We start from the raw sequence: 21,000 nt of genomic DNA, 5'->3' as shown, positions 1-21,000 counted from the left end.
ATGTCCCATTTAGTTGATTAAACTTAATGGCAACAAGGAGAACTGAATTGCTTTTTGAAGAGAGTGCAACATCCATGTGTTTTGTGCAGCGTGATGAAAGCTGCCCCTCCTGGGTCTCCTTGTGACCTGGAGCTTTAGGGAGGGAAAAATCATTTCACACGAGGAGCCAAAAGCCTTGGGAGGGAAAGGACTGCACACATCAAAAGCTGAGTGAACCTGGCTGAGGGGTCCATGGTGATCAGAAAGGACGAGGGCTCTATGGGCAAAGGTAAACTCGCTGGGGGGAAAGGGGTCTGAGCTTGATTCCAGGGCCCAAGGCTTTGAGGTATGTGTGTGTGTGTGTGCGTGCATGTGTGCGTGCATGCGTAGCAGTGATTCTGGAATAGCTGGCAGCTTAGAGCAGCAGCCCTGGACAGGCATGGTACCACACGTTGTGAGCGATGGCTGAGCACGCGTGAGCTGAAGGAGCGACAGGTTGGGGGCCAGTGTGTGACACCTGTAAGGGGTCCGGATGGAGCCAGAGCAGAGAGGACATCACTTCCTGAACAGGCAAGTGTCCTTGAGGCCGAGCCCGTTCGGGCTTCGACAGTGACGGGTGTGCTAACACAGTTCGCACCATAGCCCCATTCAAGTTCTCTCCCAGCCTGCGTTTGGAAGAAGGACTAAGGCTCTTTAAGTCCCCAAGGTTCTTCCACAATTTGAGAAGGGTGGGGCCTCAGAGAGGAAAGCTATATCTTCCTGAACTATTAACTGGTGAAGAAAAGTGTTTCTACCTGGGGGGTGGGTAATCTCCAAAGAGGTCATGTCAGTTCTGTCTTTGGTACTTGGTGGGTGGGTGGACTGCATTTCCTGCCCCTCGTACTGAGGCTGGCCTGTGACTGCTTTGACCTAATGTTCTGGAACTCTCCTGGCTCAGGTCTTCAGGCCTGGCAGCTCCTGCTTTCTTCCTCTTGCACGTTCACTCTCGGTTGCTGCTTGCTGCCTCTTGAAATCCAGTGTCCTGCAGTGAGACGCCCAGTGCAGCCGCACAGAGAGGCCTCATGGGAAACTGAACTCTGGTAAACAGCCAGCACCAGCTTGCCCACTTGCTGATGGAGAGACTAATTTGGAACTTCTAGCCATCCCAGCACCCTGGTCAATGCCACACGAAGCAGAAGAACCGCTTGGTCACTCACAGAACCCTAACAGAGAGTAAACACTTTTGTTATTGTTAAGCCATGAAATTTTAGGTTTTTCTTTTAATGCAGCAAATGACAGCACATAATCTAAGCTGGTCAAGTGAATGAGGCAGGAAATGTACAGAAGCCTAATTGATGAGGTCACGTCCCCAGGAAGAAAAGTGACCTTCTCAGGTCACAAAGCTGGCAGTTGAAACAAGACTGAGGGCCAGGTCTTCTGAAATCTTCTCCTTTCTGTGCAGGAAGACACATAACTGTGACAATTAGAAACCTGAGCCCTTATTGACGGATTCCCCTGTGCCCCGTGCTTGCTCCATGGGGCTCTCCCTCCGAGACCCCACTGAGGCTGTACACCCTCTGTTGTCAAGACTGTGGTCAATACCCTGCCTCCCTCATGAGGAAACGACACTGAGAGGAGGTGAAGCATTGCCCACGGTCACAAGGCTAACAAAACTGGAGCTGGAATTTGAACTCGAGCTTAACTAAATGGGCCCCAGTGCCTTCCCCTTCGTCACGGGATGAGTTCAGAATTCTGGTTGTAGTTGTACCTGTGGATAAGTTCAGTTCAGTTCAGTCGCTCCGTAGTGTCTGACTCTTTGTGACCCCATGAATAGCAGCACGCCAGGCCTCCCTGTCCATCACCAACTCCCGGAGTTCACCCAGACTCACGTCCGTTGAGTTGGTGATGCCATCCAGCCATCTCATCCTCTGTCGTCCCCTTCTCCTCCTGCCCCCAATCCCTCCCAGCATCAGGGTCTTTTCCAATGAGTCAACTCTTCGCATGAGGTGGCCAAAGTACTGGAGTTTCAGCTTTAGCATCATTCCTTCCAAAGAAATCCCAGGGCTGATCCCCTTCAGAATGGACTGGTTGGATCTCCTTGCAGTCCAAGGGACTCTCAAGAGTCTTCTCCAACACCACAGTTCAAAAGTGTCAATTCTTCGGCGCTCAGCCTTCTTCACAGTCCAACTCTCACATCCATACATGACCACAGGAAAAACCATAGCCTTGACTAGACGGACCTTTTTTGGCAAAGTAATCTCTCTTAGGCTTATCCAAAGCCTAACATTCCTGGACGTGGCATTTACACATTATGTGAACTTCACTCCTTTTCTTTGCAAAAATGAAGCGCGCCTCCCTTGGCCCTTCCCTGCTCGGCACGCTGTCACTGCCGTGCAGTTTGCATGAGCGGAATTCAATGTGACTGCTCATTAAAACGATGAGATACTCTGCAGCTGCTAAATCGTAATTCATGTTGAAATGTATTGGTTTTAAACCAAAGTTTTATGAAAGGGCTCCTTCTGCTTTTCTTTTCTTCTGTTTTTTAAATTGTAACTCGAACTCTTCCTGTTCCCCTGGAAGTCCTGGCTGGAGTGTGTGGACTGACGCGCTTGCATCTGCCTAGTCCTGTGACTGGGGCCACCAGTTGACACCTACAGGGTCCCTGAGAGCAGGGAGGGGAAGATGGTCATGCCTCTGTGACTCACAGCCTCCTGAGCTACCCAGCAACACTGTCAAGTTTCCCTATTCTGTGCCGCGTGTAGCTCAGACCCTCTCACTCTAGAATTCTGTTACCTTCCCCCAACCCCCACAATCAGCAGGTGACCCACCACTTTTTCAGCAAGAAAACAGAAGCCAATAGGACAAAGCACAAACTTCCTGCTAGAAAACCTCCCTCTCCACCTGCACTTTCACATCCCCAGGCCCTGTTCCCAAGGGACGCCTGGCCAAGGCAAATCCTGACTCCCTCCGCAGACATGACTCCATCAGCTTTGCCCCCACCTTCCATCTCTCCCTCTCTGTAGCTCAAGCCTTTCCCATTTGATCAAGTCTTGATAAAGTCCCACCAGTGGCTGCCCAGTCTCCCTCTCCCTCCATAGCTGACCTGGAAGCCAGCTGCTCCTCAACCACTCAAATCTGGCATCTGCACTCTTCACTCCACTAAAGCTCATCACCTCGCTGTCACTTGTTAAACCTACTGGGGGTTCTAAAGGCTTCCCCCTGCCAGGCTGCTCAGCTGCACCAGAGAACCTGACCACACACATTTCTTGAAAAGCTCTATTTCCTGACCTGGAAAACATCCCTATCTTAGTTTCCCTCCTACTTCTCTGTTCCTTTCAGCCTTTTCTTTGCTTGTCTCTTAAAGCTTGTCCTTACCTTGGTTTCTTGCCCTTTCCTCTTGTCACATGTTCTCAGGACCCCAAGACCTGGCAGGGAGCCAATGAGAAACTGTACACGAGTGAGTCAGGCTGGGCAGGAGCAGAGCCTGGGGAGTGAAGCAACCAGGGGCCTTGCACCCGTGGAAAGGTGGCAGCAGCAACTCAGCTCCAGCAGACACCTGCCAGGAGCAGGGTCAGCAAAAAACATTTCTTTTTTAAGGGCCAGAGAGCAAATACTGTAGACTCTGTGGGCCACGATCTTTGCCATACATTCTTCAGTCCTGAATATTCATTGGAAGGACTGATGCTGAAGCTGAAACTCCAATACTTCGGCCACCTGATACAAAGAACTGACTCCTTGGAAAAGACCCTGATGCTGGGAAAGATCGAAGGCAGGAGGAGAAGGGGACGGCAGAGGATGAGATGGTTGGATGGCATCACCGACTGGATGGACACGAGTTTGAGCAAGGTCCGGGAGTTGGTGATGGACAGGGAAGCCTGGCGTGGTTCAGTCCATGGGGTCACAAAGAGCTGGACATGACTGAGCACCTGAACTGAACTGAACAACCTTCTAAAAATGTAAAACAAAGAAATCTTATGTCTAGGGTCACACAGGCCCAGGGCTGAGTGTTGCGCCAGTTCAGACTAGTTTGCTGAGCTGTGCTCAAGAGTGAATACAAACCCACAGTGGCCGGGTTTCGCAGAGAAGCCAGAAAGCTGGATTTTTGTTTGAAATCTTATAGTTACTAAATGCCTGCATTTAGGCGATCTCTGGCAGCACTGCCTCCAGGTACCCACTGAGCGTCTTGTAGCCACACGTGGTAACCCCAGAACTCAATTCATTAGCAGGCTCCCTGCCCAGCTTGGGCTCATAATCTCAGCAAGTGGCAATGCCCTTGAGTGAACAGCTTGAGACAGACACCTGGGGGCCTGCCCTCGCAGCCTGCCCACTTGGCTCTGTCCTCAGTGCCCCTCCCCGGTGCTGGGTCCCCACCATTTCATCCCTTGAGGACAACCTGCTCCTGATAAGAGAGTCCCCCTCTTATCCTTTTTCCATAATTTCTGCAGCCAGGATGTTGGTTCTAAGATGCAAACCTGGGCACGTCACTCTCAGGTTGAACACTCATTCGCTAAGCTTCCTTCAGCTGACTTACAAGGCTTCTGGGGGTCTGGGCCCTCCTCGCCCGCCCCGCCCCGCCCCGCCCCATCCTGCGCCTGTCTCTGTGGGCTACTCTCAGTTCCTGAATTGAGGAAAGCCCCCTCTCACTTCCAGGTCTTTGCATCAGCTGCCCTCGCACAGCCTTCACTCCACCCCACACACAAGCTGACAAATTCTTCCTTGTACCTCATCTTAGAGTTATAAAGCCTTCCCAGATGTCCCCATCTCCTGCCAGCTGGTGTTCTACCTTTCTTTCACCTAACAGCTGTACTGATACATAAATCACATGCCGCATAATTCCCCATATAAAAAAAGGCAGATGCCTGGAGGGGTAGACGTGGGCAAGGGAGTATAAGACCTTCCACCGGGAGGTGGGGAGAAAACAGAACTGCTCTTTATATTTATTTTTATATCATACTTTGGTCTTCTTTTGGTGTTATTCTAACCTAATATACCAGCGTAGTAGAGCGCAGACATGACAACGAATAGAGACTCGTGTGTTGGAGGTACCCGCTCGGCGCTGTGACTGTCAGCAGCCTGCAGTCAGGAGTGCAGAGACCCCTGCTTCCTGTTCCATCCCGCTGCCTCCCCTTCGGAGGAGAAAACACCCCACCTGTGTGCGACAGGGGCGGCTCTGCCTAAGGGTCTGAGCTTGTCTCCAAGCCGCCCGCCCTTCCTCCCTCCACTGCTTTGGGTTTGGCCCATATCACCTGTTTCCCCTTCTCCCTGAGCTGACCTGTCTGCAAAGGGGCCTTGGAGTTGCTGAGGCTCCCCCCCACCCTCTCACTGCACAGGAACTGAAAAAGCACAGCTGCATTTCCAAGTAACATCATGCGTCGAAAGAGAGAAACCGAGCAGACAGACAGCAAAATCAACACTGTGGAAATCGTGACGAGACACCTCCGGGAATCTTGTGTTTGCTGTTCCTTGTCCTCATCCAAATGCACTAGTACTGCTCTCCTAGGCCTCCTTCCTTTTGTCTTTCTCACCGAGTCTCACAGAAGCCTCAGCTTTTTGCCCTTTGCACACCCACGTACACACACATGAGCACATGCCAGGATTCACGTCTCCCTCTGCCCTGTACCCACTACTCTGATGCCACTGTGCCCAGTGAACTTTGTACTACTTCGATCTCTACAGCATTGATCTTTGGCTTCCTCAAGGGAGAGGAAGTGAATACAGCTCAACAATGCCTGTCAAATTTTTAGTTCTCTTATAGTGATTATTTTATAATACTTTACAGATTCATGTTCCACGTGGCATTTCCTGTTTGCCAATTTTGAGGGTGAGAATACAACGTCCAGCTCTTGATCTCAGGCTGGTCAAATACTGGCTGACTCTGACCAAGGGCACCCTCTCTTTCTGAATGCATGGAAGAAAACAAGTTCTCAGTCAGTGGAAAAACGCAAAAGGGGTGGATGACCTTCTGCTGGCTTTTTGCAGAGAGTATTACCACATTGGAAATGACCTTCCAAGGAATCTTTCAACCTCCAAAAGGGTCAAACATGGAACTGAAAGTCATGAGTGTGAATTCTCACCCTAGTTTTGAAACATTTATCTCAATAGTTGTCAATAAATTTTTAAATGTTAAAAATAATCTATGCCATGAGGACATCTACGGATCAAGTGTCTGGGTGGGAAAAGAAGAGTACAGGATAAACTCCTAATTGACTGTATGACCAGTTCTAAGAAGGATGGGAGCTGTGTGGGTATGGGTGTGAATTGGTATCTCATTGTGGTTTTAATTTGCAATTTGCATTTACTTAATGACTAAGAGTGAAAAAGTTGGCTTAAAGCTCAACATTCAGAAAACGAAGATCATGGCATCTGGTCCCATCACTTCATGGCAAATAGATGGGGAAACAATGGAAACAGTGTCAGACTTTATTTTTGGGGGCTCCAAAATCACTGCAGATGGTGACTGCAGCCATGAAATTAAAAGACGCTCACTCCTTGGAAGGAAAGTTATGACCAGCCTAGATAGCATATTCAAAAGCAGAGACATTACTTTGCCAACAAAGGTCCGTCTAGTCAAGGCTATGGTTTTTCCAGTGGTCATGTATGGATGTGAGAGTTGGACTGTGAAGAAAGCTGAGCGCCAAAGAATTGATGCTTTTGAACTGTGGTGTTGGAGAAGACTGTTGAGAGTCCCTTGGACTGCAAGGAGATCTAACCAGTCCATTCTAAAAGAGATCGGTCCTGGGATTTCTTTGGAAGGAATGATGCTAAAGCTGAAACTCCAGTACTTTGGCCACCTCATGTGAAGAACTGACTCATTAGAAAAGACTCTGATGCTGGGAGGGATTGGGGGCAGGAGGAGAAGGGGACGACAGAGGATGAGATGGCTGGATGGCATCACTGATTCGATGGACATGAGTCTGAGTGAACTCCGGGAGTTGGTGATGGACAGGGAGGCCTGGCGTGCTGCAATTCATGGGGTCGCAAAGAGTTGGACACGACTGAGCGATTGAAATGAACTGGGCTGAACTGAACTGAAATGACTAAAGATGTTGAGCATCTTTTCATACTTTATTAGCCATTCATAAATGTTCTTGGTGGAATATCGGCTCACATCTTTTGCCTAGTGTTTGCTTGGGTCCGTTGTATTCTTATTATTGAGTTGTATGAGTTCTTTGTAAATTCCGGTTACACGTTGTATCTGCTATGTGTTTTGCAAATATTTCCTCCTAGTCTATCAGTCTATTTCCTGTCTTACAGGTGTTTTTTTGTTTTTGTTGTTTGGCTGTGCCATGCGGTACACCAAATCCTAGTTCTCAAACCAGGGATTGAATCCATGCTTCTGCAGTGGAAGCTTGGAGCCCCAACCACTGAAACGCTAGGGAAATCCGTCTTTACATGTTCTTAATGTTGTCTTTTGAAGTGCGAAAGTTCTGATTTTTAAAGAGGTCCATTTTATCCATTTTTTTTCCCCATTTACGAACTATGTTTTTGGTATTGCACATAGGAAATATTTTGCCTAGATCAAAGTCTAAAGATTTTTTGTGTTTTCTTCTAAAAGTTTACTTATTTTCTCTCTTACATTTAAGTGTATGACTTAAATTTTCCATACAGTGTGAGGTGAGGGTCTAAGTTCATTTTTTTGCAAACACAACTGTCTTATTATGAAATAGTTTTCTATAACATTAATGTTGACAGAAACTTATTCCATTTCATGAACATATTTTAAATAGCAAGATCCTGATAAATGCTTAACAACTGTCTCTAAAAAGAAACAAAAACAAACAAACCAAAACAAAGAGAAAAAAAAAAACCCAAGAGCCCTAATAAGTGGCACTTACGAATTCCCCTGGTGTATATAATCCAAACATTTCCAATTTCAGGTTACCAATGTTACATAATATCATGGAGCTGGGGACAGATCTCACAACTGGCTCTTATGAACTGCTACAAGTTGGCTGCAGCACATTACTGAATCTATTTAATCAATACCAGGGCCATTGGAGGAGTTTTGTTTGCTTCCTGTTTTTTTTCAGTATATAAAAGATGTCCCTCAAAGCAGGAAGCAGCAGTCTGTTTTATTCCCTGCGATAAAAGAATGCTGGCCCTCCAGAGAGTTTTACTTCTGTCTCACAATGAGCACAACTACGGCAACAACCTTCCTGTGGCCGTATTTAATAATGCCCATCATATTCACCTTCAGGACAAGTCCCCACCTTACTTCCTGAAAAAGATAAAGAAAACTCAGTTTTGACCAAACAGAAGTACAAAGCTGCTTGAAGTTCTGCAATTTTGCAAAGACACACATTCAACATTTAAATTATGGGGTTGACTTCTCTTTTCCTCCCTCTTAGGAACCAAGTATCCAATTAAGCAAATGCGGTAGAGTCAAATATTGGTCTTCACAGGCACTGAGGTGATGTCAATTGTCAATGGCCACAATGTGTCAGCTTCCTGAAGGCATCTGGGCTTCTGAGTAATATGAGGAAATTACTGGGGTGTGACACTATTTCAAAGAAAATGCACCCAATCTTCCTTTTGAGGAAAACCTTTTAAGAAGTGAAAATAAAATGAGGGGTAGATACTCTTCATATAGTAGTTATTAAATCCCTGTTTGGAGCTCTGTGCAATTATGCAGCTCTATGCACATTGTTCGGAGAAGGCGATGGCACCCCACTCCAGTACTCTTGCCTGGAAAATCCCATGGACAGAAGAGGCTGGTGGGCTACAGTCCATGGAGTCGTGAGGAGTCGGACACGACTGAGCGACTGCCCTTTCACTTTTCACTTTCATGCATTGGAGAAGGAAATGGCAACCCACTCCAGTGTTCTTGCCTGGAGAACCCCAGGGACACAGGAGCCTGGTGGGCTGCCGTCTATGGGGTCACACAGAGTCGGACACGACTAAAGTGACTTAGCAAGCAAGCAAGCAATGCACATTGTTACAAAGTAGGAAGGGGCAGAGACCTGGGAGGCTGGGGAGGGTGAGAGATGAGAGGGACAGGGGACATTGGGGACTGAATAGTGTGGTACCAAGAAGGTTCCGAGCAATTACCACTACCCCACAAAGCTTCATCCCAAGTCTTTATAACTACCAAGTCTTTATAACTTATAACTATTAGAAGCTACTCTTTTTGCTTAATATGAAAAGCAAGGCTCAGGGAGATGGTGAAGCACTTACCTGGCATCTTCTGGTATTTATATACCTGTGTTTTAAAACTGTGCTCACTGTGTGCACAGGGCCCCTCTTGAACAGAAAACTCAAACTCAGCATTTTCTCATGGCTCCCACTCCAGCCTCCATCCCCGCCCAGCACTACCTCCTGCCTCAGGAATGCTGATGCTGGATGTTCTTGGAAGAAGCATCACTCCTTTTCTTTCCTGTCTCTTTCCCCGCTCTTCTCTCTTCTCTTCCCTCTCTCTTTTCCTTCATCAATTCTTTTCACAAAGAATAGTTATTCTTATGGTGTGCTCATTTGAAATTCTGGAGAGCGCTGAAAGAAGGTACAGAACAAAATAAACCCCCAAGGTGGTGCTTTGTATGGCATCCTCAGAGTCACGCCGAAAGACCATTGCCCAGAATCCCCTGCAGGGTCCAGGTGAGCGCCTGCAGGAAATGACTGCCGTGTGAATTTCAAGAGCGAAGCAACAGGCACAGTGCTGTGCTCTGAAGGTGATAGCAGGGGCCGGTGTGCTGGCTTACAGGCTCCCCTGATGTGTGTAGGGGAGTGTCTGCACCCAGAGTCCACTGCTCCTGCGTCCTGGGGCACCGAGGCATCACCAGGCTGAAAGCGCAGGTTGCCCTGCAGGTCCCAGTGTATCCTATGGGCTCTGGTGGTGCCCTCTGGAGCCCTCCTCTGCAGGGATGACTCAACACTGGATGTGGAGGCAACAGCCTGCACAGACTCACCGACTAGCTCCCACAGCGGTACACACTCCAATTCCCGAACAAACCCATACCTCCAAAGGTTCCCAAGCTTTCTCAGTTCATGGTGCCCTTATTATCTTCATACTTTTTGTTCTCAGTGTCCTGGACCAAAATACCCAACAATTCCACTTCTTATGTGGTTAGATCCAAACAACTGAAGCATGCTTGAAAAGACAATCCATATAAATCGAAAAAAATAATGTTAGTTTTTTTAGGGGGGGGGGGGCACCCTGCACAGCTTGTAGGATCTTAGTTCCCTGACCGGGAATTGAACCCAGCCCCTCAGCAGTGACAGCACAAAGTTCTAACCACTGGACCACCAGGGAGTGCCCTGATTTTATTTTTAAACAGTCAGTACCAGTGGGATATGTGCAGCTGCTGGGCGTGGCCCAGCTTCTCAGACCTTGGAATCCCACCGGGCACTGCCATCCTCATTTCCTCTTTCTCACTGCTTATCTCAAACAACTGGAAACCCCGCTCTGCAAAAGACGTGACAACTTCGAAAGGCATGTACTACAATCTCATATTGGAATTGTCAACTACCTCACACTGGTAGTTCCTGTGGTGTCCAAGAAATGTCAGGTATCAATTTACAGCCCTTGAAAACGGAAACAGTTCCATAGCACTCTGGTGAATGCACTGAGACCCCTGGGGGCGGGGGAGGGGCAGCGAAAGGATAGAAGATCCAGCTTAAAGGGAACCTCACTAGATAGATCTGGGACAATCTGTGCATCAAAAGAAACACAATATTAGATGGTATGCCACTGGAGAAAAAAGGGAATCAGGAGGTGGCAATAATATACGTAAATACACACAGAAGTGGGATAGAAAAGATTTAGAGTAGACTGTCAGCTAATAATAATCACTTATGAATTAACATGTACAAAATACAGTGGGGAAATTTGGTAAACACCTTATAAAACAACTGATGAAGTTTAACATCTTTAGTCGTGAGGCGAGTTGGCACCATATGCCTCCTGATATTGCAAAGAACACAGCATCACTGCTGTGATTTTCCTGATTTTTTGAATAATGTGAATCTAATAAACGGGAGAACATCAGTAAATTCCAAACAAGGAACCACCTGTCAGGTTAAAAAAAAAAAATGTGAAAGTGTAGTTTTTTGTGTTACAAAGTGATGAAGTCACAAAAGGCCCATATTCTTGAACGAAGGAAACTAGAAAGACAAGGTGACTACACGGAACAAGTGGTTCCAGATCCTGGGACATTAAAGGACATTGTTTGCAAAGTGGACAAAATCAGAAACAGGGCTGTGGATTACATGGTGAGTAATCCATGTAATTATTCGCCGCACCCATGTTAGTCTCTAGATTTTACTGTGCAGGAGTGCTTCCTTGTCTAAATAAAATTATCTCAAAGTATTATGCTAACAGGTGATGAGGATCCTATTTGCAACTTGCTCTCAAAGAGTTCTACTCTGATGCTGGGAGGGATTGGGGGCAGGAGGAGAAGGGGACGACAGAGGATGAGATGGCTGGATGGCATCACTGATTCGATGGACGTGAGTCTGGGTGAACTCCGGGAGTTGGTGATGGACAGGGAGGCCTGGTGTGCTGCGATTCATGGGGTCGCGAAGAGTTGGACACAACTGAGCGACTGAACTGAACTGAACTCAAAGAGTTCTGGAGAAAACACAGTATCTTTCTGTCTAGGATGAAATGGAGACAAGAGTTAAGAACAACAATATAATGAGGCAGGGCTCTGATCACACAGGAGCGGGGAGGGGAGGGAATGGGAGACAGGCATTCCCTGTTGGGAAGGGCTGGAGGTGTCCTGAGTGACCAAGGAGGTGTCTGGCAGGAGCAGTCAGATCTCTCATCTGATGGAGCTGGAGAAAGGTCACCCCCACTTTCCTTCCTGTATTTCATTTAATCCTCAGAATAGCCTCATAGTGTATATACTACTCTAATCCTTATTTTATAATGAAACAGTCATCCATTCAACCAGCAGTTACCGAGCTTGCTATGTGTTAAACTTCATTGAGTTTACACAAAACAAATGTTAAGTGTGATTGGTTGTCTGTGTGTGTGTGCACGTGCATGCATTTAGAAAACAATACTGGAAGGTGATGCACTAAATTACTAATATGCTAAGAGGCTGCATTTGAATAGTGGAATAACAGGTGCTTCCATTTTCTTCTTTGGGCTTTTTGCCTGTTTCCAGCTTTCTACAAAGAACATAGATTGCCGTTGTAATAAGTTTAAAAATAAGTATTATTTCAAAACTTGAATTGGAGAATGTTGTGAAATAGTTCTCATTGTGATACTGTAGTGGATCAAATATTATACTTTGATTCAGTGTTATTTTACCAAAGTAGTAGACAAATATTTCTTAATTCCATTAAACCTCCTCTTCACACTGCAGAAAAGGCTGGCAGGGTTACATGTGGAGAGCTGACCCTGACCTTACCCCTGAGGCCTGTATTCGCCCACGTTTCCTGTGTGGAAGCATAAGCCCAGTGCAGACTGACCGCTTCCTCCTCGCACACAAATTCCTTACACCTTCATGACATCTTCTTTGCATAAAGAGGAAAACACAGTAGGTCCCTGAGTGAAAGAGCGATTTGATAAGAACCCCAAACTCTAGCGTCCACCAGAAAGAAGCCGCTCAGTGGTGTCACTGTGTTGTTAGGTGGGACCCCCGTTCACTTAGGCTGCTTTCTGACTGAGGGGGTCCTCCCCCACCTTTGCTGTCCTGGGCCCATGGGCTCGGAGGCAGGTCCCCCTGCCCGCCGGGGCTGGGCTGACGTCCATGCACCTGTCCACTGCACTGTGCTAATAGCTCAGGGAGGGCAGACGGCCCTTCTGCACCCATGTCTCCTGGGTCTCAGGGCGCTGGGTTTAAACAAAGCAGGTCCTTGGTCACTGTTGCCGGACTGAATTGATTTGCACAAACAATCATGAGGACACTGGCAAATGAATTAGGGTTCATTCCAGCGGTAGAATTCAGCGCAGGTCCCAACGCCGAAGCTTAGAAATGATTTATTGCCTGGGAAAGTGATCCCAACATGCTGCTGCTTAAAGACAACAATAGTAGAAGAGTAACCACAGTCAAAGGTCATCTTGCTTATAAACATAAATATGCACAGGGAAGATAAAACTAAAAGATACATCTAAGAATGTACAGTGCTGTTTCTGCCTAGGGGATTATGAATGATTTTGACATTTGTTTGTCTTTTTTCTGTTTGTATTTTTAAGCTTTTCTAGTAAACAATTTATGTTATTGGAAAAATTATCTTTTAGAGAAATGTACAACTGAGGGAAAAGGGAATAAAGACATGTCTCACTTCAGGCGAGAGCTGAGCTGTTAAGGACCTTTAGGGTAAATGAATTTCTTTGAGTTAAGGGCTCCTTGACTTCCTACACTGACCGAGTCCCCACCCCTCCTGGTAGACGTTGCCCTCCCTGCCTGCCTCAAACCCGGTCCACTTGTACACCAGGTCACTGTTCTGGTGCTGGGTCTAAGATGGCAGCCAGAACTCTGATCCATAAACTACAAGGCCTAGGATGGAGGTCCAGAGGAAGAAAAGCAACCCTGTCTCCTGTTGCCTCATAATAATTTCCACAGTAAAGCTGTCAGAAATTACTGCTGCATCCCTCAACTGACAGGGAAGAGAGATTCTGAAAAATATTCAGAAAGACAGAAGTACAGCATCTTATACGTTTTGTCTGTGTCTAGCCCACTGCCTGAATTCTTCCAGTTCAGTAGCTATAAAAATTCTACCCAAGGGCTTTCTTAGCTCCACTACCAACAGCAGTTCCCCAATCCTATTTAACGCTAGGTGTCAAGTTCTTCCATCAGGAGCTCGAGGTTCCTCACGGTTTCCAAGCGCCATGGGGGTTGGGTGGAGGGGATGGAGGAGGCTGCAGACTCCTGCTTGGCTCTCAGCTCAGAGCAGAGGCAGCTATGGAAATCAGTTTCCAAGGTTACCGGTGTTGAAGGCGGTGGATGCTCAGTGGCTGGTTCACTAATTAATGTTAATGTTCACAAATCTGAACTCCTGTTTGGGACTAAGCCCTTCTCTATCATCCTTTGTCCCAGTCTTCTGTGATGTCCCATTTCATTTATTCATCTCCTTTCTACAAAAGAGAAGTTCATGGAGAAAATTCAAATGCCAGAAGTGATTTTGTCCTGAGCAGCTTGGAATCCCCTCAACCCCATGTGGTTAGAATTCCACATCAGGTGACAGAGTTGCTGGGAGACCAAGCTGCCTCCTCCCCAGCCAGCATGCCTGGCAGGTCGCTCTTGCTGGGTCTTGCCTCCGCCTCCAGGGGCCTGAGTCAGAACCCAGCAGAGAGTTCATGCTCGCCTGTGGAGGGAGACATGGAGCTGACCCTCTCCAGCCTCTCTGTGGAGAGGAAGGGGAACCACTTAGCCAGGTGCACAGCCACCAGCCGGTGGAACAACTGCCGCAGATACTTGCGGAACCTCTCGCCGACAAAGACATAGATCACAGGGTTGACGCAGCAGTGAGTGTAGGCGATCACTTCCGTCACTTGAATGGCTAGGTCCAGCTGTCTGCTCTGCTCACACTTATGGGTGAACAGGGAATCCTGGAAAGCGGCAACAAACACACTCAGATTGTAGGGCGTCCAAAAGAGAAAGAAGATGATCATGATGACAAAAATCAGACGCACGGCTTTGGCCTTCTTCTCATTTGGTCTTCTGAGCAGAATCTTTATAATCCCTGCGTAGCAGACAATCATCACCAGCAGAGGCAAAACCAGGCCCATGATGTTCAGTTTCAGAGCCTGGAACTGCTTCCACCTTGTGAAGCTTTCAGGAGGAAAATGAAGACTGCAGCTGTGGTGGGTGAACTCCCACTGGGTCTTGGAAAAGTACATGCCGGGGACAGAAGCTAAGATGGCCAGGACCCAGACGACAATGCTGGTGATGATACCAAAGGTGATAGTCCGAGCCCGCAGAGCAAACACAGCATGGACGATGGCCAGGTACCTGTCGATGGTCAGCAGGATGATGAAGAAGATCTCGCTGTACAAGCCCATGAAATAGAACCCAGAGAGCAACTTACACATGGCATCACCGAAAATCCAGTCATCCTTCACCTTGTAGTCGATCCAGAAGGGCAGCGTGAAGAGGAAGATGAGGTCAGAAATGGCCAGGTTGAGGAGGTAGATGCTGGTCATGCTTCTGAGCCTCTTGTATTGCATGAGGACCAGGACCACTAGGATGTTGCCGATCAGGCCAATGACAAACACCATGGAGTACAAGGGGGGCAGCAGCTGGGCCCCAAAAGCCCTCTCCTGTACCTTCTGGCATGGGGTCGTGTCCCCATAGTCGTATTCTGTGGTCATGTCATAGTCCTTTGCGGTGGTTGAAGTTTCCATCCTGGCTTCTCCCACGGGTCAAGGGAAATGTTTCTGTATGTATTTGCTGTTAAAGGCAGTGGGCTCTGGACAACAAAAACAAGGCAGTGAGTATACGTCCTTAACCCCTGGGCAACTGTTTACTAGTGCCTACTGTGTACCACGCCCTGTGGAGCAAGGGAGACCCAGGTCCTCTGGACTTGATGCAACCTGTAGTCTACCACACTAACAAGCAAGGCGTGCACACATCGCTAACCCAAGTGCTCCGGCAGTGAGTGCCCTGAAGGAGACGTCCAGAGGATGGAGAGCGCAGACAGGGGAGGACAAGGGAGGCCTCACGCATGTTCACGACCAAGGCTTCCTGAGGGCTTCCCATGGACTCGGTGTTGGGCTCAGTGATAAACAGCCCTTGAGGGGGCACCATGGTCATTCCCCACTTTAGAGGTGAATGCACACAAGTTGGGAGCAGTCAGGACACAAAGCTGCTGAGAACAAGAGCTGGAGCTCAAACCCTGGTGCGTGCCACTCTCAGGCCCATTCCTGAACCCCCTGGCTCTCCTCCCCAGTCACAGGGCAGTGACTGCACTGTGGCGTCCCCAGCGAGGCTGGGAAAGAAAACAGTTCTGGCCGAAAGTCCAAAACTTACTAGCAGATCTTTCTGGCTTTGGGGGCTAAAAAGATTCTCAGCCAGGGGTGATACAGTGCCATGGGGGCACAGGTAAAGGTGAATGTTTTTTCGGTTGTCACAAACACTGGGGGTCACTACTGCCATTAGGTAGCCAGGGCGGAGGATGCATCGCGATGTAAAAATTACCCTACAGCAAACACCAACAGTGCTGCCATAGTGAGATCCTAGGAGGCCAACCATCCGCCGGCCTGGCCCACGCCACACGGTCCTCTGTCGTCACCCAGGTTCTCCGAAGACCCCCTGAGACAGCCGTGAGGAGGAGTCAGTAACAGTCTGGGAGGAGTGGGGTGATTTGGTAAGGAGAGGGGGCCCTGGGGAAAGAAAGGCTCAGAACAGCCTCAAGGCAGGAAGTGTCACATAGTGACCAGACACAGGGCGGAATTCTCCTAAAAAAAAAATCTTTAGATATTTTCTAACCAGGGTTGCCTCAAAACAAAACTACTAGATAGCCTGCCTTTGTAGAAAATCCCCAGCCCCTGCTTTTCAGCACTCCCTTCCATCCTTTCCAATCACTTATTGAAGACTCCTCCCCAAAGGGAGCACAGGTTTTTGTGTAACCTACCACCTCTATGACTTCATATAATTTAACCTACCTCCCTGAGCCTCAGTTCCTCATCTGTAATGTGGGAAAGTACCCTTACCTTGCAGGGCTAATGTAAGGCAATGTCTGAGCCTTCCCCTGGAAATTATCAGGTTCTCAGTAAATACGAGGGGACCTCCTTCCCTGCAGGTGCCCTGCTCTGAGGCCTGGTGCCACCAGGATGCACCCCACTCCCTATAAGTCTCCCTGTAGTTAATCTGGAAAATGAATTCTGCTTGAGAGTGATGGACATTGACAGTCCTTTCCATCTGCACTGCACTGTGAACTTTCCAAAATGCTGCCATCAATCTAACTGATTTGACCTAAACATCCATCAGTAAAGTGAGTGGTACCTGCAGCATAATTTCCATATAAAATCTTCAGACTCCAGTGCTCCTCCTTCCACAGAGCTTAATGAATGCTTCCTGCTCACAAAATTCACATTTCTGCAGTGGCATTTGGAGATTAAGGCACAGAGGGGTGAGGTGCTGCTAGGCCCCCCAGGCTGGGGGACGGTCATTTCCCATCCAATCCATCCTTAGGGCTCTCTCCTCCATCTCTGAACTTGCATACAGCCAGTCAAGCCTCTTTCTGGAGAAACCCAGGCTGCCACTCACTAAACAAGCTGTGCTGGCAATTTCTGATTTCTGCTGCCACTGCCAGTGCCGACAACTTCATGTGGCAGTCAGCACTTCCGGGTGGGTTCTCAGGCTTACTGTGTTAGCAGGGGCAGCACAGACAGCAAGGGGTGCGAGGCTGAGCCCGTGAGCCCAGTTTCCGGGGAATGTTGGCAAAGGTGGAGGCAAACTGCGTCAGCACCGTCAGGGGCCATCTGAACAGAGTCACCTTCACACCCACTCCCACCTTCAAGCCAGGTCACTATTCCCGCACTTGCTGGGCACCAGAAACAGCTCCTGGGCATGTTGTCCCTAAAGGGAGATGGACTGGAGTGAGGCCCTGGAGGCGAGACCCAAGGAGCATGTTGCCATGTCACGTGCCAGTCCGTCTGCAGCCTGCTACTAACGTCTGCCCCAGGCCGCTGCCCCAGTGGTCCAGCGCCAGCACCCTTTATCCTAGGAGTTGGTGAAGCCTCTGGACAGACAAAGGGCCATCTGTGGTGGTGGAAGATGCCCAGGCCTGGTGCGGTGCAGGAGCTGGCTTCTACTGGTTCATAAGAGCCAGCCATGTGCAGCTGTTCTGCATCCAGCCTGCTGGTGACTTGAAGTCAACCAGAATGGGAATATTTACACATGGGAATAGGCCAACACTAGGAATCAGGGCACGTTTCTCAGGAGAATTAGCTGATAAACACTTACCAGTGCATCCATGCCCTTCAGTCTGAATAGCCTAGAGTTGTCCTGGAGCCAGAGTGGGGACTTAAGGGTCAGTGAGGGGCACAGAGCCTGGTGGTTGGCTGTGCAAACTTCTGGGGATTTTTATTCTTGAAAGTCTGGGACCCTCCAGACCTACTGGAGGAAAGGCTGAAGTAGATACCTCCAAGTAGCCCCCGTGTCGCTTCTCTTCAGAACAAAATTCTGACCTTCCTCTTCTTTAGAACAGAATGGATGCCCCTTGCCCTCCCCTGCAGGCCCCCCCCCCCCCCAAGGAGGTCACCTGGCCAGCTGCCTACCTTCTGGTGGGTGAGATCTTACCTTCTTCAAAGACAGTCTACAGTCCTGATTTTGGGGCTCCTTGAGTCTAGCCTCTTAAGAAACTGTCTCAGTATCAGATCATCTTTGCATCTGCAAAGCTTTTACTAATTAGTATTATCCTTTTGCTGCAATTTCCTCTTATACCGTGTTTGGTCTTTGAGTACATGGGGAAATTTGGCAATTGTCAGTGTCTTGAATAGCTTTCGCCAGAAAGTATGTTAATAGTGGGCTGACTTTTTAATCAGTCATCAACAAGCAATCATACAAGAAAGTATACTGTTTTTAGAAAGAAGAAGAATCAGCTCAAAACAAAAACAACACCCTATTTTACATCTCAGCACTCATATAAATCCAACCATCCTCAGTATTGCTATACAAAGCACTGCCTTTCATGCATTGGTGGGTTACTTAGGCATTTGACTGGCTCTCAAAGAACTCCCCATCTCTGTGGAGACGGACTGTTAAACAAGTCATGTCCTGCAATAGGAGAACTACAGTCCAATCTGGCCACATGCAAACAACGGTGCCTTAAAAAATAACTGACAAGACCAAAGAGACAAATTCTACTTACTCTGGCTTCAGGGGACTGTGTCCACAAAGTGTTTGTTTCTGAAGCTTTTAGATGCTTTAAGAATTCAAGGTCAAGGTCCTGAGTGAGTCGGAAGTTGTCAGTTTCCTGTGTGATGATGGAGATAGAACTCCGGGTCTCAGGCTTTCAGAACAACAAGAAGGGGACAAAGATCTTCTTTCTTGTACTGCTGGGTGTCCAGTTCCTGAACGCCAAGTTCACTCTAAGGTTTTTTCCTGCTCACTCAGCTGTACTTCTCCTCAGGCGGCTCTGCTCTAAGGGGATTGGGTGGTGGGGCTGGGTGGAGTTGAGCAGGGTGAGGTGGGTGGCAATGAATGTTTCTGGAGCTTCTGAAGCAATTGAGTTCTTGCCCTCAGTAAGTAGTCTTCCTCTTCTTTTTTTTTTTTTTTTTTTTTTAAAGATTGCAAATGGAAGGATTTAAACAGAAAATCCGGGTTCTGGGTCTTCAAAACAATCTGGCTCTACCAGCCCTAGAAGGGCAGGAGGTCATTTCTCTTCGGCACCCCTATGTGCCTATGCCAGCAACTGCTCACTGCCCCTCTCTGCTCCCCAGTCTGCCTCACAAGCCCCAGGGAGCGGCTCTGTGAGGAAGAGCCTCCCACCTGGAGACAGTACAGGTCTGTTGGATGGCTGTCGGCTGTCTGGCCCCTTCTCTTTGATCTTACAGATTTCTTTTTTGCGTCTCATCCATGACAATTGATTCTGACCCAGTCCTCTCTTTGCTTCTCCTTCCTGTCGCAATGTCAATATCCTAGAAAGCTTATGCTCTGTGTAACCAAGAAGGGTAAGGCCAGGCTCCTGGGCTGCAGGGATCCTGTCTGTCAATGAGGCGCACCTTTCAGATTCAAAAGCTGCACCAGCAGGTTAATTTCCAAGAGAGGGGATGCAGCGTCCTGACCTTGGAGCGCTCTCTGTTGCCTAATCCTGGGACACACTCTCTCCCTCCAGGGCCAAGGAAGTTGCTTCTGGTCCCAGGTCACATTCAGACACCAAAGCCCCATGGGTGAGTGTCCCACAGATGGACAGAAGGGCCTTTGGGGTGTACAAGTGGGTCCTAGGCAGTAGCCCTCTGCCACCTCCCCATCACCCCATCTCTTCCCCCACCCTCCCACTCCATTCCTCTTTGTTTAATTTCCTTCCCCAGGCTCTCTTTCGGCCACCCTTTCTCACGCCATAGGCTCTCTTGGCCCTCCAGCCAGAATTCTACAACCCCCAACCTGACAAACCACAGGGAAAGGTCCAGTAGTCCCTCTGCTCTGCTCAGCTGCCCCCTTGTGCTGGGTCAGGTTGCAAAGTCAAAGAGGGTGCTGTCATCCATGCAGATCTCTCTCATCCTGCCCAGATCACCAAAGAGACACTTCCTCCATGAAGCCTTCCTACTCTCTATAGCAGGAAGTCATTCGTGGCAGGCAGGTGGTGGAGCTCAGAGAGTTTTAAGATTTTGGAGGGGGGTGGTGGTGGTAGAGTTTCCCTTATTCACACTTTATCATATAGGTTGGACATCTGGACAATAAACAGCAAGGCACCACTCAAAATAGCTCAACAATGAAAAAGAATAGAAACCATAATTTTCTGGGCTTCCCTGGTGGCTCAGTGGATAGGAATCTGCCTGCCAATGCAGGGGACATGAGTTCAATTCATGGTCCAAAGGATCCCATATGCCACGCAGTAACTAAGCCTGTGTGCTATGACTACTGATCCTGTGCTCTAGACCCTGGGAAGCCCAGCTACTGAGCCCACATGCCCTGAAGCCTGTGCTCTGGAATGAGCAAGGTCATCGCGATGAGAAGCCCAGGCACTGCAAAAAGAGAGTAGCCCCCACTTGCCACAAGGGAAAGCCCGAGCAGCAATGGAGACCCAGCACAGTCAATAAATAAATAAATAGCAACTATAATTTTCTAAAAAGAAACCTTGGCTGTTAGCTCAGGTTGGGTACTACTCTCTAATGCTCTCTTGTAATAATCCTTGATTTCACTTTTCACATGCATCTCTTTTTTCACAGCCTAATAAACAATCTCAAAATTTTGGGGCTTAAAATCACAAGGAGATTGTTCTATGATTCTGTGAGCTAGGCGGATGTTCCCACCTAGCCTCACTCCCACATCTGATGGTGGGCGCTGCTTGCTGACTGGAGTGCCTCAGTTTTCCACGTGGCTCTCGTCTTCCAGTCGGCCAGACTGGCTTTGTGCATGACAGTCTCAGGCACGAGAAGAACCTATAACGCATCTCTAGGAAAAGTCTCTGAGGGCACAGAGGATCACCTGT

General features: G+C 48.3%; 2 protein-coding genes across 2 annotated transcripts in view; both read right to left on the bottom strand.

Annotated features, from left to right (window-relative positions):
* Positions 1 to 1,289: 1,289 nt before the first annotated feature.
* The window catches only part of LOC129634848 (C-C chemokine receptor type 1-like), a 250,081-nt gene continuing 230,370 nt past the window's right edge, over positions 1,290 to 21,000 (bottom strand). The window contains exon 3 of the transcript XR_008705943.1: positions 1,290 to 1,412. The gene's annotated coding sequence lies outside the window, so the exon portion shown is untranslated. The remainder of the gene's footprint in view (positions 1,413 to 21,000) is intronic.
* On the bottom strand, positions 12,080 to 19,042 carry CCR1 (C-C motif chemokine receptor 1). Its single transcript, XM_055557217.1, has 2 exons — positions 18,718 to 19,042; positions 12,080 to 15,312 (listed from the first exon to the last, which is right to left on the bottom strand). Exon 2 carries the CDS (start codon positions 15,245 to 15,247, stop codon positions 14,180 to 14,182), a length of 1,068 nt encoding a protein of 355 aa, XP_055413192.1. The 5' UTR covers positions 15,248 to 15,312; positions 18,718 to 19,042; the 3' UTR covers positions 12,080 to 14,179.

This window comes from Bubalus kerabau, chromosome 20, assembly GCF_029407905.1.
Source record: "Bubalus kerabau isolate K-KA32 ecotype Philippines breed swamp buffalo chromosome 20, PCC_UOA_SB_1v2, whole genome shotgun sequence".
NCBI classification, from domain to species: domain Eukaryota; kingdom Metazoa; phylum Chordata; class Mammalia; order Artiodactyla; family Bovidae; genus Bubalus; species Bubalus kerabau.
This window is presented reverse-complemented; position numbering and strand designations above follow the sequence as displayed.

Bases quoted from the DNA above. Each gene is read 5' to 3' on its own strand.
- CCR1 (XM_055557217.1), bottom strand. From the start codon at position 15,247: ATGGAAACTTCAACCACCGCAAAGGACTATGACATGACCACAGAATAC.